General features: G+C 31.5%; 1 protein-coding gene and 1 pseudogene across 36 annotated transcripts in view; both read left to right on the top strand.

The window, feature by feature from the left end:
- Positions 1 to 19,487, top strand: part of Rims2 (regulating synaptic membrane exocytosis 2) — a 380,757-nt gene that overhangs the window by 217,960 nt on the left and 143,310 nt on the right. For 23 of the 36 annotated variants that reach the window (XM_048358539.1, XM_048358540.1, XM_048358554.1 and 20 more), the window contains 3 exons: positions 1,834 to 1,902; positions 3,769 to 3,925; positions 4,972 to 5,085. In XM_048358539.1, coding sequence (XP_048214496.1) covers positions 1,834 to 1,902; positions 3,769 to 3,925; positions 4,972 to 5,085 — 340 coding nt within the window. Of the gene's footprint in view, positions 1 to 1,833; positions 1,903 to 3,768; positions 3,926 to 4,971; positions 5,086 to 14,424; positions 14,491 to 19,487 lie in introns of all 36 variants that reach the window. The other 13 variants (XM_048358538.1, XM_048358549.1, XM_048358543.1 and 10 more) reach the window with 1 other exon arrangement.
- On the top strand, positions 6,959 to 7,072 carry LOC125361097 (annotated as a pseudogene).

The following is a 19,487-nucleotide window of genomic DNA, read 5'->3' as shown; positions in this document are numbered from 1 at the left end:
TATTTCTATGAGATTGTCATGAATGTGAGTTCGATTTTTCAAATGCTTTCTCTACATCTATTGAGATAATTTTCAGCCTATATGTATTAAGTGAAATAGTTTCAATGTAAGTAAAGTAACACCTAAGAGAAAACTTAAGAAACCCATTTCTATTGAAGGAAGTGCCAATAAAATTTCCATGGTAAGTAAGAAAAAAATTCAAGAAAAGACAAAAGACTAAAAAACTACAAATTACAAGTTTAATCTCATTGTTAAATGGAATGATCTGTAACTAAAATTGAATTCAGATTCCTCTATTGTATCCATAAAATCCCTACAAAAAATTGACTCAAAATAGCCTATATTCTCCACTTGTATTTTACTAAGCCAATTGCAAAAAGATAAATTAGAAACTACTGTTATGATAAACATATTTTAAACCCTGCCATCTCTAAAATAATGATATACTATTCAATTGATGATATCATAGAAATCTAGAGCATTGTATATGATAAATATTTTATACTCATAGAAGAAAATACATAGAATTGAATTTCAATCAATATTAAGCATAGAAACACGGAAATGCTGAGAAAGGAATGTTTATGTTCAAAGCCATGAATAGTTTTAATTTATGATGTGTTTATCCAGTTTAAGACTTTAAAAAGAGATTTGTGAAATAAATTCATGTTTGAAAACACAATTTAAATTAGAAAATGATAGAAGTTGATAAATAGAGGAACTTGTAATTGATAGGCTTATGAAGTTTAGCAGTTAAGCTTTTGTAACAAATAGCAGACCTTTAGTGAAATTTATTGATAAAATAAAAGATGGGAGAGAATGTTGGAAAGAGTGACATTGATCAAGAAGCATTGTACTCATAATTTGACTTGTTGAATTGACACCTCTTTGTACAGCTACTTAAAATGAATGAATGAACGATTGAACTTAAAAAGAAGGAACAAGAAATGAACAAATGTTTATAAGTATAAATCTTTAAAAGTTTTGGAGATTAATTTTGTATGAGAAAATGCATGTGATACTTCTGTATTGTCTTTTCTATCTATAAACATGATAAATAAAGAGTACATCAGATTTCTTAGCCATACATATTAGGAAAAGATACACTAATGAATGCAGGGCCCTATTTACTCATGCCTGTAATCCTAGCTACTCAATCTAGATCGAGGTTCAAAGCCAGTCAGACAGTAAAGTTTGTGAGACTCTTATCTCTAATTAACCACTAGAAAACTGAATGTTGTGTTGTGGCTCAAAGTGGTAGAGCACTAGCCTTGAGCAAAAAGCATAAAGGGCTCAGGGACAATGCTTAGGTCCCTAGTTCAAATCCCACACTGGGGGAAAAAGATACACTAATGATCGTGAACAAACATCACTTATGTCTTGAAATGTATCTAGACTTTGATAGAGAACTAGTTTAGTTTCCAGTAGACTTTACCAATCAACATCAAGTTATTTTACATAATTATATCATGCTTTTTAAAAATTTGACTTGGTCATGGAACTTGAACTCAGGGCTTGGACACTGTTCCTGAGCTTTTTTGCTCAAGGCTAGCACTCTACCACTTAGAGCCACAACTCTGCTTCTGGTTTTCTGGTGGTAATTGGAGCAAAGAATGTAAGATTTTATATATATATGTATATAATATGTATATATTATAATGTAAGATTATATAGATTATTAAGGTGTTGTACAGAGCAGTTGCCATTTTATAAGTCAAGAAATGAGTACATTTTTTCTTTTGGACAATGTCACCTGTTCCTTCACTTTGCCCCATTTCCTCCTGACATTATTTTCTTAAATAACTTCCATTGTCATTTTTATTTGCTTCATAGGATCAAAGAGAATAAGCGATAGTGAAGTCTCTGACTATGATTGTGATGATGGGATTGGGGTAGTTTCAGGTAAGATTTTTTTGGATCATTTTGTCGTATTTATATAGTATTTCACAGTGCTTTGACATAGGGTCTCACACTTTATTGGATCATCCTGGGCCACAGTTCTCCTATTTATGCTTCCCATTTAGTGGGGATGACAAGCATGTGCCGTCATGCCCAGTTTCTTCCCTTGAGGTACAGTCTTGTGAACTTGTGGCCTGGAGCACCCTGGAACCACAATCTTACTGATCTTAGCCTCTACTTGAGACAGGAAACATGAATCACCACACCTATTAGTTGAGAAGTGTTTTGCACAGTCCAGTTTAAATCACAATCCTATTTTTACCTTCTCAAGTAGCTAGGATTATAGCCATGAACTACCATTCCATGCTTTATAGAGTACTCTAATAATATATTTATACTCCTTGAATTCTTTATTAGAAATTTGAAGTGATCTTCATCAAAATCAAGATCCATTTTCTTTCTGTGATTACTCTATCTTACTAATATAGTTATACTCCTTGAATACTTCTGTATTAGAAATTTGAAATGATCATCAAAATCAATATCATGGTATTTTAGTTTCCATAATTATGACATATGTAGTTACTTAGCTTATTCATAGGAAGTAGTCATTACATCATAACCAAAACTTATACCAGCATATGTTGATCTTGGCAAATATTTTTCTTACAGTTTCTTTTTCTTCATGGAGTTTTTATTTTAATGCTCTATATTTAAACTAGTTTCAATAGAAAATAAGTGGTTCTATCAGTAGTTTATCAAATAATTGCTACCTTACTTTTCAAATAATATGTTATTTAGAAAATTGTTGTGTTTATTTCTCCACTTTTTGCTGTGTTCCATTTTTTGGCAAATATCACAATGTTCTGATATTTTAACTTTATATTAAGTCTTATAATGTTGAGTCATCAATCTGTTGGCTATTCTGTTGTTCAACTTTCCATATAAACTTTTGTATCAGTTTACCAGTATCTGTAAATTACCATAGTGGAATTTTGATTAAGATTTATTTGGATCAAACATCTCAACAATATTGAATCTATCTGTGGACATAGACCACCTCTCCATTTATTTAATTCTTTTTTCTATTTTTTTCACTGAGTTTTATTTTTTTCCTTATATTGGTATTGTTCATAATTTCATAGATTATGCCAGTTTTATTTCATTGTTTAAGTGTGTGTTACTAAAATGCTATTGTGTTTTTTCATTTCAAATTCTAGTAGTTTATTTTTGGCACAGAGGAAAGTAATTGGCTCTTGTATTTTAAGTTGTATCTTACATCTTTGCTATAAGCATTTTCTGTAATCAATTATTAAATTTGCAAGGTCTTTAATTTCCTCTAACTTTTTTTTTTTTTTTGGTCCACTGGAAGCTTGAACTCAAGCCCTAGGGTACTGTCCCCAAGCCCTTTTGCTCAAGCCTAGTGCTCTACCACGTTGAGCTACAGTGCCACTTCTAGTTTTCTGGTGGTTAATTGGAGATAAGACTCTCACAGACTTTTCTGCTTGGGCTGGCCTTGAACCATGATTCTCAGGTCTCAGCCTCCTTAGTAGAGAGGATCACAGGTGTGAGCCACCAGTGAATCTTTTTATTAGTGTACTTCGACCATCATATCACCATTCAGTCATCGTATCATCAGGAAATACGTATTGTATTACTATCATAATTGTTAGTGTTTTATACATGTTGCCTTCCTAAATACTCAAATATTTTTCCCTCTTTATAGTTTACAAAGTATATTCTTAATATGTTATTCTTTATTATACTTTACATTTAGTATTTTCAAAGTCAGCCTCATCAATATTTACTTTTGTTAGGAAAACACAAAGAGTTTGAGATCGACAATTTTGCTTATTTTTTTCCCTTTAGATTATCGACACAATGGTAGAGATCTTCAAAGCTCCACATTATCAGTACCAGAACAAGTAATGTCATCAAATCATTGTTCACCATCAGGGTCTCCTCATCGAGTAGATGTTATAGGAAGGACTAGATCATGGTCACCCAGTGTCCCTCCTCCACAAAGGTAATGTAGCAAATATTATTTATAACTGCAGCACAAGAACAACAGCAACAAAATCCAGACACAGTCATCCTATTATTAGGTACATGTTCAGACAAAAAAATCTGTGTATTACAGTTAACTACCATGTGTAATATAGTATTATTCAATATGTTACAATAAGCAGTAACTAAAATATGAAATCAAATCATGTCCATCATTAGATAAATGGAAATTTGGTATATTTTTATCTAAAAATGAAGAAAACTGCTACATGTGAAAACATGGATAACCTTAATAGACAGTACATGGAATGAAATAAATCAGATAATTTATGACAATTACTATATGACACTACTATATGTACAATATAAAACATTTCATCGCATGGAAACCAGACTAAAATAGTGGTGACTTTAGGCCAAAAGGTGGTAAGATTAGGAAAATGTTGGTCAAAAAGGGAAAATTTGTTATATAGGAAAAATAATCAAGAAATATACATAAATATATATCTTAATATAGGAAATGTATAATTTATATAACGTAAACCTTGTATGTTTATAGATTATTAATATACCAATATATTATAAATAAAATATATGATACATTTAATATGTAAATACACTAAATATATTTAAAACACATATATAATAGAAATATATAATACAATATATAATATAGTATATAATTACATTAATTCTATATAATTAGAGTAATTATAATGATTATATTAGTTATATTACATTTAAATATTTGTTGTGCTAATTAATATATAGTATAGAACATATAGTATCTAATAACATTATTATAGAATCTATATGTATTAAGGTATATACATAAATGTATACGTTTATGTATAATAGCTTGTTTATATATGCAATAAGATTCTAAATTAACTATCAACTGTAATTTATACTTTTAGATACAGTTATAAGTAGTTAAAATGGACTAGATATAACTAACTCATATTTTTCTGTGCTTTCATATTTTTATTAATAACCTTAATTTCTCAATGTATTTTATGCTAATGTTTTAAGAGCATATGTAATGGATCCTGTATTTTTTTGTAGGAATGTGGAACAGGGTCTTCGAGGGACACGTACAACTACGGGACATTATAATACAATTAGCCGAATGGATAGACATCGTGTGGTGGATGACCATTATTCTCCAGATAGAGAAAGGTAAATATTATAAGTACTACTAGGCTTTATTTATGACCACTTGCTTCAGGGAGTAGCTATCTTAAAAAGTTTCCATTTAGCTCTTTATTTTCTAAAACCATGTTTCTCCTTTATCATGTCCATATTCTGTCTTAAAACTTCTACAGTGCCAAATACAATAATACAAAAGCAACCTTATTTTTGTTGTTCCCATCCTAGTCCTTGATTTAGGCTCTGGGCACTGTCCCTGAACCTTTGTGCTCAAAGCTACCACTTTACCACTTGAACCACGGCTCTGCTGCCAGATTTTTTTGGTACTTAATTGCTTTCCTGCCTGGTCTGGCTTCAAACTGTGATCCTCAAATCTCAGCCTTATGATTAGCTAGGATTTTAGGCATGAGACACCATCATAAAGCACATATGCAAATAATTTTAGTAAGAATAGAACAAAGCCAAGCCAACCATGGTGGCACATATCTTTAATACAAGCCCTCCGGAAACTGAAATAAGAGGAACAACTGAACTATATAGCAAGTTCTACTTTTGTACCATAGCAAAATCCAATCTGTTTCTTAAAAAAAAATTATTTAGCAATTTTGGCCCTTTTTAATACTAGCTAACAGTCAATTTTCACAAGAAATTATGGTAATCATAATGAAAATAAGAGTTTTATTATTTTATGCTATATTAATGTATCATATGTGATATTCTTCCAGGAGGCAATAGATTTTTTTAAGACTTTTATGTACATCACATAAATCTATGTGACTTTTCACAGAGTCTAGGTTGTCTAGGAAGTACTTTATCATAACTCATGAAGAGGTTTTTCTTCATGGCTTTCAGAACTTTTTAAGATCTTAAAGAATCATGTTTGTTGCTGTATTTGGAAAAATTCTCTGAGTTTGCTCCATTACTATGACAAACCTGAAACAAATATGGCATTATATTAATTATTACCAACTTAAAATGGTTGAAATTCATGTATTGAAAAATTACTATGATTATTTATCCAAAACTTCCAATGAATTTATGATGAAGAAAGAAAGCTGAAGATACTATTTAGAAAACGTAATAAAGTAGAGAAGGAACTCACCTATCTTTGAGTATGTATCCTAAATCAGTTTTAGAAAAAAGGATAGAGATTTTAAAATAAACTAGAATAAGAAATTATTGTTAATCTACCTGAGAGTAATTCTTTTGTTTGAATCTAGATTTTTATTCAAATAATGCTTATAATTTCATTGTGGCTTAGTACACTTCTCCAAATGAAGATAGAGAATATATTGATCCACAACAGTGTTGTTGCTTGTATGTAGAATTAAAAAAAATTGAATCATTCCCCAATTTATAGTATTTGACTAAGAAGAAAAGTTTATTGTATTAGTGTGGAATGAAAGTTCACCTCTTTGTAGTAATCTGTACATGCCTTTAGTGGTGATTATAGATGTGCTACCTTTAGAAAGTGATTCTTACCAAATAAAGTAATAGCGAAAGAACAATGTTGGCCTGATTGAAAATTGGGTGCTGGTAGCTAACACTTGGAATCCTAGATACTCAGGAGGCTGATATTTGAGGATTGTTGTTCAAAGCCAGCCTGGGACGAAGGTCTGTGAGACTCGTATCTCCAATAAACTACCCAGAAAATGCTGGAAGAAAAACTGTGGCTCAAGTGGTAGAGTGTTAGCTTGGACAAAAAGTGTATAGGGACAGGACCCAGACCCAAAGATCAAGCCTCAGGACTGGGAAAAAAATCTGAAGGAATTATATTAGCCGGATGATACTTATTTGGGTTATTTTGGTTGCCTAATAGAATTTTAATAAATTTATCTGTAAAGCAAGTCATACATTTTATGTTTATGGAAGATTGGTTAAAGGATTAAAGAGGAAAATCTGAAGCTTTGTGCAGTGGCAGTATTGTAGCCAATGAGGTTTATCCAATACGTGATTATTACTAATTGAAAAGAGGAAAATCTAAAATAACTTTAATTTTTTAAAATTTTGTATAAAGTAACCTTTCATTAAAATTTGACTATTTTTACTGAAAGCAAGTAAGTATGGTCTAAATCCTGCATAATATGTGATCAGTATTAAAAAAAAATAAGATCCTAGGTGTAAAGAAAACAAGCATAGGACTATTTGTCTAATCGTATTTGCAACTCTGGTGTAGATAATAAATCTTTTTGTAGTTTATGTTTGTAATTGACATGTTCTTCCAATTTTTCATTTTATTTTATCATTTATGAATCTTTGTATAAAAATGACGTAATTATATCTACATGTTTTGGAGAAATTTGAACCTTGTGATTTTTATTAATCTTTTAGCGTTCTATTGATTACTTGATTGTAGTTATTATTAGTTGGAAGCTACCTTAAATCCTTTTTTGAAGTAAATAAAATAGAATTTCATTCAAGTTGAAATAACAAGCATTCTAATATTATTTTGGATTAGTTGTATAATTATCATGATTAACATGAGAAATCTGCAGTCAAAATTTATATAATCTATTCTTGTATGTATACACTACCACATTAATTAACAATGGTTCTTTACTTTCCAATACCCTAATATTCTCAAGGAATTTTAGTCATAAAAACGTATGTGAAAGTATTATAGTTTAAATGTATTGTTTTGAAAGTGAGCATCTTGGGTTTATTTTCATAAATAACATTTTATGGACTTTTGATGGTTAATCTTGATTGCCAACTTGTTTGGGCAGAAAGATACCTTGGAGATTTGTAAAACACATTTCTGGATGTGTCTCTGATGATGTTGCCCAAAAAGAATTTAGTGAGAAAGACCTACTTGAAATCACTCAATAAGCTGTGGGCTGATAGATTAGAAAGGAGGAAGATATCAATTAGTTACAGGCCTGTAAGTCTTTAGGAATAGTCATCTCTTTGACAATTTCCTTATCTATAAAATTATGATAATACCATGTTTATAGGGATGTTTAACCAACATAATACCTCCATTCACATTTTTATAATTCTTATTAGGTAGCCAAGTCTCAAAAAGTATAGCACATATTCAAAATTATTTCACCAAGACTTGCATTGTATGTATTCAAACAATGTCTCTTAACCTTAAAAGGGTGTTTCGACTTATAAATAATTTAAGCTTAATTCCTTAATTAAGCACAAATAAGCTGGGTACTGGTAGCTTACTCTCGTAATTCTAGCTATTAAGCATTACAAAAGATTAAAGTTCAAAGCTATCCTGGATAGGAAAAGTCCATGAGAATTTTATCTCCAAGTAACCACCAAAAAACTGGAAGTGGAACTGTATGTCAAGTGGTAGAGCAGCACTAACGTTCAGCATAAAAGCTCAAGGACAGAATTCAGGCCCTGACTTCAAGCCCCAGGACTGGCACCAATAATAATAATAATAATAATAATAATAATAATAATAATAATCAAAACCAAGAGGAAATGGTTAATGTTTAAATTTTTTAAAATTTAGAGAGAATATAAGACCTGACTTGGACTTTGAGAAATGGACATGTTTGTCAAAAAAAGAGAAAGAGGCAGAACACACACACACACACACACACACACACACACACACACACACACCCATATAGGCCCAGGATTTGAGTACAGGTTGGAAAGTTTTATGTGAAAATAGCTGTATTGATGACAAAAAGTTCTATTTGACATTAAATTATAGTACTTGTTTAAACTTAAATGATATAATATCTGTATTCTTCAAATAGGTAATGTAAAACAATTACATATCAATATTTCATTGGATTTTTATTATTATCTTACACTATCATTAGTCAAAATCTTACTGTTTTGAAAAGAAAATAGACTTTTTTTTACCAGCAATTCAGAAACATACCTGAATGAATATTAGTTAATGTAATGACTTGCAAAGAGCATCTTTTGTCTTTTCTATTCCTTCCCCTTCTGCAATATTCTCTCGCTTATAAATCTTGTTAACTACTACAACTAGAAAAATAATTTTCCTGAGACAAGATGATGTGACTTCAGTATTGTCTGTATGAGTTGAATATGCACAATACCAGATAATATATTTTATAAAATGTGCTGCAGAATGAATTTTGATGTTTGGTGCTTTTATTTCCATGAAGTATATTCGATACTTTTATTTCCTCCAGGTATACATTTAACATTAGTATTTTAGGAAAAAATATTACTAGCAGAAAATAAACTTATAAACTTTTCCCCAGTTCATTCAATTAAGTAGTTATGTTCTAAGAATATTCTAAAAGGAATATATCTTAACATATGGAACTCTGGTAATAGCTAACACACTTTTACCATTTTTATGTTTTGCTTTAGGTAGCCAGCTATCATAAAGTGTGACACATACTCACAAATTTTAAACAAAACAATAGTCTATTTGTTTCCTTCAATTAAAAGCTAGGAGGGAAATGTGTCTTGGAAAGTTGAAAGTTGTGGTTAAAATACATGGAAACAATAGGATTCAGACATGATCTTATATGTAACACTTCATGGACATAATTTGCGATGAAGCATACTAAGAATATTGTTGAAACTGTGAAGCAAAACATGAACAGTATTAAAGACAGAGGATAAGTTGACATTAGTCTAGTGTCATTGAAAATAGCTTTAAATAATTATGGGTTTCTTAAAGATTTGATATTTATCTTCCTTTTGCAGTGATTATTATGTGTCTGATGATTCCTAAAAGGAACATTTAAACAAATTTAATATAGTAGATAGATAATTCATTATAATTATGCACGTGAATAATTTGTGTTGTCTTAAAAGTTACATTATTTAAAATCCAATTGGAATAGTAATTTGGTCCAATTCTTTGAATAATATTTTATTATGACTCTTAGAATTAGTAACTTACTTGATTTTTGTTTTTATTAAATTTTTTTTTTAAGTTGTGCTGATACCGAACTCAGGGCCTAGTCACTGTCCTTGTGTTTTTTATTCAAGGTTGGCACTTGTACCATTGGAACTAGAGTTTCACTTCTGGCCTTTTGGTGGTTAGTTGTAGATAAGAGTCTTACAGACATTCCTGTCTAGGCTGGCTTTGAGATATGACCCTCAAGTCTCAGTCTCTTGAGTAGCTAGGATATATTAGGCATGTGCCACTAGCCCCTGGCTTTCTTTTTATTGTTTAAAATTTTAGTAAACTGGGGCTGGGAATATGGCCTAGTGGCAAGAGGCAAGAGTGCTTGCCTCAAAAATTTTAGTAAACTAACTACTTTTCTATGTTTTTACAATGAATTCCTGTACTGTTCACTTTTTTTAAAATTTCACACAGAACATTATCTTAGCAAAAATACAAGTTTTAATATGTTATAATTAGTACATATTCAAGACTCAATTCATATTTACTGACCAGTAATTCAATGAAAATGTGCAAAATGTGCTCTTATACCAAATAAAAGCAACATAGAGCCTTGAATACATCTATGGAACTTCCTTGGATTTTAGAGGGTTTCATTAGAACATATTGTCAAATTTTGTGTACTGTTCATATTTGTATTTTCATTTTCAGTAGAAAGCCAAGGAAAATATACGGCCAAAGATGATTAAGTATTAATATGACTAGTGATAGAAGACAACAAATTAATTATTTATAAATATATCTTTGGCAACATTAATTATTAACAGTCTTCAAGGAACATACTAGAAACTAGATGATGATATTGTATCCATAAAATTATTCATTTACAGAAGCCTTGATATTTATAGTTTTCTTTTATTCTTAAGTATTTCTTGAAGATAATACATTCCCCTTTGAAACAATAAGTCTCAACATCAGAATTGTTGAGAATTATTTCTAGTATTTATAAAGTTGAGATTTAGGAGGGAGGGGTACTTTGGGGGTGCTTTCTTTCTTTTATTCTTTTAATACTAAAGAGGTCTGTAATGTTCTGTCTGTATTGCTAGAAGTTTTTTTTATGATTACATGAATCATTGCTTTCTTTGGAAAGAAGTTTATGACGGCAGTGGTATAGTTTTGGTTTGACTTGTAGTCCAATAAAAATGTAACACTGTTTTTTAAAATACATCATGATCTACATAGACACATTACCATGTATTGACTAATTATAGAATATAAATGAACTAGAGACTGAGACATATGATCTATTATAATGTTACATTTATTATAATAATATGAATGGAACTGACTAGGAAGAAAATTACTTGTTTGCAATTAGAAAAAAAACAGTAAAATTTTCAAAGGCAAAGAAATGGAGAAAGGAGGATGATGTGAATTTTAGAGAGTGATGAGCATAAACAAGTGTTGGAAAGCACATGATATATTTAGAAAGTATTAGTTACTCTGTCATACACAGATCAAAGGTATTGCCATGAAGATGAGAAGTATGGAATATGAAGACTGAAAAGAAGCTAAAACTGTTAAGAAATAAGTGCTTCTTTCTTGATTGGGGAACCATTGAAAGAATTCAACTGAAGTAACTATGTAATCAGAAAGCATAATTTACAGATATATGCTTTTGTCGCTGGGGTAGAAAGAAGGAAACCCAAAAGGATTATGTAAATTAACATGTTAGGCTTGCTTTATAGTAGTTGCAAGAGAAAAGGAAAAGAAGAAAGAAATCTGAGTGCTTTCTAGATATGAGAGCCAGCAGTTTATAAATCAATTTAATGTTGAAAGTAAGGAAATGGAGGAGTTAAATTCTGAAGCTTTATATAGCCATACTAACTTCCAAAAGGGGATCAATGAGTTATATTTGAATTAAAAATGACTTTAGAGATCATGTGGGCCTATGTTCAGAATTGGTAACTGAGTGGCCACTATGGTAGGTAATTATGAAGCCAGATGTGTAGAGATCTAGACTTCTCACTCCCACTGTAGCCAATCATTCTTAATTTGCTAGATTTCTATATATTGGTTCTACTTAAAATTTTGTTTAAAAACAAGAGGCTTTTTCTCAAAAGATGGAGAATGAGAAATAAAAGGAGAAAACAGAGAGGAAGAACAGGAAGAGGGAAAGGAGGAAGGAGAAAGAAATGGAGAAAGACTTTGAAAAGTACTGTTCCATCTCCTTTATTTCACAAATGCAGCACCATATGTACAGAGAGACAAAAATGACTTATAACAAATGAATGTTATCCTAAAGTGTCTACATGATGCTCAAAAATGTGGAAATCCTAAGAAGCCAATTTAATATACTGTATAACACACCTACCCCAAGTAAGACTTAAAAAAGACAATGGTTTACATTACAAAGTAAATATTATTCTGAAAGAATGTGTTGTATAGGTCAACGGATGAGTTTTGGAAAACTATCTGCCTATAAAGAATGCTTATAAACATATAAGTACATACTTTGGGTGGTATGCAAGTGTACATAAGTGTGTTATCTGAAAAACGGTAGATTGAAGGGAGAACTCAAACAGCATAATTCCTAAGAAATGCACAGTTGTAGGTCAACAAAATAAAGACTAGAAAACAGAAGAGAAGAGAAGACGGGAGTGGAGTCAGGGGGAAGGAGGGAGGTGAATGAAGAGAATTGGGGACACTGTAGTAAAAAACAAAAATCAGTGTATATCCTGCAAAATTAAGAAAAGTAAGGGAAGTGGTGGTTTGGGATGTATGGAAGAGAATGTTGAAAGGACAACACTGATCAAGACGCTTTGTATCCATAAGCTGCTTTGTTGAATGGCAACACCTTTGTACAAATACTTAAAGATAATAAAATTGTTTTAAAAATATGGAGAAATGGAATTTAGTCTGTGGTATTGGTGAAGAAGCTTTTAAGTATTATATATGAATATTAAGAGCTTGTGTTTCAAAATTGGAAGTTCTTTGTTGAAACCAAGTCCTGCTTTAGCTTACTGAATGAACAGTCACTTGAGTATCAGTTTAAATGTGGAAATACAACCTGCCTCAAATTGTTATTAGAAGAAGTAAATGAGATAATATAGACAAAACTTGTGAGTACTTAAAATATAGTAAAGTATTAAATGCTGTGTTTAATATAGAGAACATATTGTTTCAGAAAGCAAGAGAAGGAAGTGTTCGGAAGTAGAGGTTTGAAAATCAAAGCCTAATAACATAGATATAATCAAGAGGCTAAAGGATGTTTTAGGATTTCATAGGAAGCAATTATTTATCTTTAAGGTTAGGTTTAAGAGAGTAGAGTCAGAGGTCTATTGCATTAACTTGAGAGGAATGAGGAAGTCATGACAAAATTGTATCTATGTCTTTCAAGATGTTTTATACTGAAGTGTGATGCAATACCTTGATATGGTTTCATGATTTTTAAAGGCCTTAATTTTAGGATTAATCACTAATAAAGGAAGGAAAACATAAAACAATAATGATTGAAGCTAGATCATATGGTGAGCAAGTAGAGGTATTTCTTCTACTGCAGAAGAGAATGATAAGATATGATATTTACTCTGTATTTAGAGGTAGAATTGTGTTTCAAGGTCTTCTTGCATTGTTTTATGAAACAATGATCATTGACCATGATTGTTTAGGTTTTAAAAGTTTTTTTTTTGTTTTGTTTTTTGCCAGTCCTGGGGCTTGGACTCAGGGCCTGAGCACTGTCCCTGGCTTCTTTCTGCTCAAGGCTAGCACTCTGCCACTTGAGCCACAGTGCCACTTCTGGCCATTTTTTTCGAACCCAGGGCTTCATGTGTAAGAGGCAAGCACTCTAGCCACTAGGCCATATCCTCAGCCCCAGGTTTTAAAAGTTGTAAAGCAGAAAATTTGAATTAGTGCCATAAAATGAAGTTAATAAACTTTAGATAGGTAAAAGGTCAGTTCTTCTATATTGTTTATGGTAATCATGAGACATGAATGTAACAGAGCCAAAAGCATGTAATAAATAAAAAACAAGCATGGTGAATGGAAAATTGGATAGCATATAATACATTTAGTAAATAAAATAACCACATGAAATGTTACCTAGTTCTTTATTAATTAGAGTGCTATTTTTAATTATTCAGGAGGAAATAATTTGTTAATTTTTCTAAGTATTAGGTGTTGCCTCTTGAACTTAGATTGTTTTGTTTTTCTCTTTTCACTTTTCTTCCTAAAAAACAGGAAAGTGTTCTCCATAATATAACACTTTCTAAATGGTTCTGAAGCTATTTGAATCAATAATTGATAATATTTTTATTTTAAAATATGATTTTGGAGTATCTAAATATTAAATTTTGCTGCATTTTATTTTAGAGTATTTAGACGGTTAACCTTTAGCATAGATATACTGCAATGGACATTGGGAGCAGGAACAAGCTTTCTAGTACCAACTTTCATTTGCTTTGCTTACTATCTGCTTACCTTTTTGAATCTCACTTTTAAAACTAAACTATACTTTTTCACTTCCTCTCTAAGTCTCATTTGTATTCTTGTTTCTGCCATGCTTGCAGTCATTTTCTTACTCTACCTCGCTCCAGATACAGTCAGACCATTGCGCGTCATCACAGAGATGGCAGGTATATTTTTCTTACAATTGAGTGTGTCTGTAGAATTGCATGTTCCTGTCTATTACTGTTTTCACTTTTACTTCTGTTTATATATACATACACATGTATATATATGTTCAATAATGAAATGTACAAATATTCTTATAAAGCAAAACATATATAAACTAATTGTGATAGAATATCAAATACAGCTTTTCTTTGATCAGCTAAGCTCATCCTTTTCATTACTGTAAACACTTTTTTCACTGGGAATTACGCTCCTCTCAAGGATGAAATAATAGTATGTTGTGCAAATTAATCACAGTTCATTTCCCACCTTCCTCAGGAGAAAGCATGATTAAATTCTTAGTAAGCACTGGCTTATTGTGCATGTCTTATCAACCTGTTGCCCTCCTTCTCTGCTTTAGAGGAGAGGAGTCTGTCTTTGAAGTGCTTAAATTAAACTTATTTATTTGTGGGTACCACCACAAAGGTGAATGTAATGTATTTAATAATAATAGAAAGTCTTAGATCTGTGGAGATTACTGGGCCTGTCAGAAACTCTAGTTCATTTCTACCCTACTGCTATTCTTTTATCCAAAGTGGAGTTTTTCAGTGAATTATAGGTACTAATTATCAGTACACTCTAATACGTTAAAGGAACATTATTTATTTGGGAGGGAATTATCAGTTACTTGCCACTTAACAAAGAAAGGAGGGGAAACAACAAGGAGGGAGGAAATATGGCCACTTAAGTCTATGAAGTTCTCATGGCTCCTTGTAGCTTTGGAGATTTGAGAGAATTCATTAGCTGCATTTAACGACTGTGAGACCAACAAGAGGATGACAGTGATAATGCTTTGGTGGGTTAACTGAGTAGAGACTAGAAATTCTGTGCTTACTCACCCTGATTGTTGTTTTAGTCATGTGTGAGTTTTTGTTATGCTTGATCTCTTCTATGTCTGGTAAATTCGTTAGGAGTTAATAATAATTTAGAAAAATAATATAAATTAATGGGAAGTTTCTTAAGATTTGTATTCATATGCCTAAAGGTGCAATGAAATATAAGAGATAACATTAACAGCATGTTCTTAAACGTTAAATTTTTGTGATCTTTGAATAAAATATATTAGAAAGTGTTTATGGTTATAATTTTATTTTGTATTGATCTCCTTTATTTCTATTATTTTGTTATATCTTTATGCTGTAGCTGTATAGCACAGTCTTTGTTTTAGTTGCAGTGATTATACATTTATCTTCTATAAATGTGAAAACATTAATATGTATGTACCCTGATACTTGGCCATGTTTTTTCTTAAGGTAGGTTAGTGCACATGAATGAGACCATACTGACTCTAGGCTTATTCTGTTTAGTCTGGCATTTCTTCATTTCATTTTAAGTGAAAAATCACATGCAACATTATCTAACTTATACTTCATGTTTTTAAGTCTAGTTCTTAATAAGATGACTGTTTTTTTATGTTAGTTTTTTAATTCACTAATGTAGATAAACTGAAATTTTGATCTGCTCTATATTGGTTATCAGTTTTATATGCTTATCCAAATTCTTAACCTCAGCCTAACTCTTCTATTATTGAATGGGATGTATATGAATTGTCTTTCTGTGCCACAATTTGGTTTGTGGTAATGAAACATGAAGACATTATTAATATTAAAATATAACACAGGAAAAAATTGCTTTAGAAAACAAATTGTCAAATGCCCATCTGTAAGATTTACTATGTTCATTTACATATCTATTTTACATTTGCCTTGGACTGACAACAGAAGTTGATCTGACCCAAACTAATGTATTATAAAACTACTTGTAGATTATTTGGGTAAACTTTATAAAAATGGCATTCCTTAGTTAATTTGAAATAATACCTTTCATCTTATATTTACTAGGGTTTGGTATAATTATTGTTTTGTTTCACAAAAAAGAATATGTATAAAATGACTATTCATAAATCTACTACTCAAACTGAGAACTGAGAACCAGAACATGTTCCATACATCTCCTATACTCTCCTCGACTATTGCAGCCCTATGCCTCTTCCACAGAAGTGATTAAATGCTATATTGAATTTCCAGGTTTCCTTTGTTGTTGTTGTATTTTAAAGCTACTTTCATCACTGTTGTCCATTCTAACCTTCTAAATTAGTGAACCTTCTAACCTCCATCATAATCTACTATGGGGTCCTAGACTGACTTTTTTTTATATGCATTTGTATAACACTTGTTTAGCCAACTATCTGTTGTCATGTATTTATTTTCATAATGTTCTGCAAATCATTTCTTTAACCTTTACGCCTTAGTATTTAAAATTACTCAGCACAACTATCCACTAATCCTTTCATGTTTGCATCATCTGTTGACTTCTTGTTTCCATCATCTGTTGACCTCTTGGTTATGGTATTTAATTCACTGATGATTTTATCACTTACCTTTCATTTTTTTCTGTTTCATAATTGTTGACATCAGCCCAAGTAATGTTAGCATTCTCCTGTAAGGTTTACTTCTTTAACTATCTCAAATACAATGAGTTTCAGCCCCAATTCTACTTCAGTCAGTCATTCCCATAAGCCTTCCTTTGAACACTATCATCACTTGAAATTGTACTATCTTTGATAACTAAATTCAAATTCTACTGAACTCAGACTCCCAAATTACATGCTTTTTTCTTATTCTTTTATCTCTTTATTGGTCTTTTCACATATTTATATATACATAAGCCAAAATTATTCTCAAAACTTTTCTCAATTCTTTTACCATATTGTGTTTCTTTTTTGGTGAATTTCTTTCTCCGGGAAAAAAAAAAGATTTGAACTTAAATGTAAAATTTCTCTGTAATTCAGCCAAAGTTGTTGAACACTTGAAAGGGAATGTGATCTTTATATTGAGTGTGAAATAAGGAAGTGGTACCAATTTGTAATTGGGCAGGTTTTCAGCCTAGGTTGCAAGGTAGTATCACTCTTAACCTAGTATTCTTCTCTCCAAAAGTGTAGATGCAGAAAATTAAACATGGTCATTTTAAATCTCAGTCAGGTTTATCAGAAAAATCTAGGCTTTTACTGGTGTCTCCACCTCAAGACTATATATGAAAAATTATACAGAAGTATAGAGGCTTAAATGTTCACTAAAATTATTTACTGTTATATCAGGAGACAGATATTACTTAGGAATGAACATATTTTTCTTACCAGGCTATACTGACAAGTACAGAAATATCTTTGGTTCATTTCACTTTTTAAAAAATTTTTATTTGCCAGTCCTGGGGCTTGAACTCAGGGCGTGGACACTATCCCTGAGCTTCTTTTGCTCAAAGATACACTTGAAGCTACAGCGCCACTTCTGGCTTTTTCTTTTTATGTGTTACTGAGGAATCAAACCCTAGGCTTCATTGCATGCTAGGCAAGCACTCTACCACTAAGCCACCTCCCCAGCCCTCATTATACATATTAAAGCAAACTCAACATTTAAACAAACTTGTTTAGACTGAATTATCAAGTTACCCTTCACTAATTAATACCCTTCATAATAACATAAATGTAATTTTTATTTTAAAATATATCCCTGCTTCCTAATTACTTTTCTGGTATGTTGCTTATCTCTACTTGTAGCTATACAGCATATTGAGGAATAGCTGACCTTGATGGTTGGCAGGTAATGGTAGATTTGTATGCAAATATTTCATTTAGAAGCCATTAAATTAGTTGTATCTTAAAAGAGGAATAGAAATTGTTTTTGTAAGTTGGAATATCAATGACTTCAAAAAAATGTATGAGCAACAACAGACCTGAAGAATGCACTGATAAAAGTCACAAAAATGATCACATACTTAGATTCGTCTGGTTTTTACCAAAAGAGCCAAATATATTTCTTGGAAAGAAGACGGCCTCTTTCACAAATAGCATTGGGAAACTTGGTCATCCACATGCAGAAGACTGAAACTATATCTGTCTTCTACCTTGTACTAATATCAGTTCAAAGTGAATCAAAGACTTCAATGTAAGAACTCTAACCTTAATATTACTACAAAAAGAAGTAGAGGAAACACTACAACTTTTTGGCATAGGCAGAAGCTTCCAGAGTAGAATTCAAGGGACTTGGAAAATAGGAAAAGAATTGATAAATGGATTGCAAAGGGTATAGTTACTAAGGCAAAAAGATAGTCTAAAGCGTAGGAGGATATCTTTACCAGCTATATGTGCAACAAAGTTCTAATAAACAGAATATATACAAGAAGCCTAAAACACTAAATCTCCAGAGAATTAACAACCCAACTATAAAGGGACAAAAGATCTATAAGAGACTTCTCAGAAAAAGTACTATGACCATAGGCTGGGAATGTGGCTTAGTGGAAAGTGCTTGCCTTGCATGCATGAAGTCCTGGGTTTGATTCCTCAGCACCACATAAACAGAAAAAGCCGGACGTGACGCTGTGGCTAAAGAGGTAGATTGCTAGCCTTGAGCAAAAGGAATCCAGGGACAGTGCTCATGTCCTGGGTTCAAGCCCCAGGACTGGCAAAAAAAAAAAGAAAGAAAAGAAAAAGTACTATGACCAATAAATACATGAAGAAATGTTCAGCATCCTTGGCCACAAAAGAAATACAAATCAAAACATTGATACTCTATTTCACTCTAGTCAGAACAACAACTGCTTGTCTGGATTCAGGGGAGAAGGGATTCTAATACTCTGTTGGTGAGAATATAAGTTAGTCCAACCACTATGGAAATTGGTATTGGGGCTCCTCAAGAAAATTCCATCATAGTATTATCCTATGAACTAGTTTTACCAGATTGGGCATTTATCCAAAAGATTATATGATACATTACAACAAAGGCAACTACACACCCATGTTCTTTGCAGCACTGATCACAAATAGCCAAGTTATGGAAACACTCCAGATGTCCATGTGTATGTACATGTATAAGGTCAGATAAAATCTCATTGCCTGTATATGTGTGTTATATATCATTGCATATTATATATTATGAAATAAATGATTATTGTATTATATATA

This window comes from Perognathus longimembris, chromosome 12 (genome assembly GCF_023159225.1).
Source record: "Perognathus longimembris pacificus isolate PPM17 chromosome 12, ASM2315922v1, whole genome shotgun sequence".
NCBI classification, from domain to species: domain Eukaryota; kingdom Metazoa; phylum Chordata; class Mammalia; order Rodentia; family Heteromyidae; genus Perognathus; species Perognathus longimembris.
This window is presented reverse-complemented; position numbering and strand designations above follow the sequence as displayed.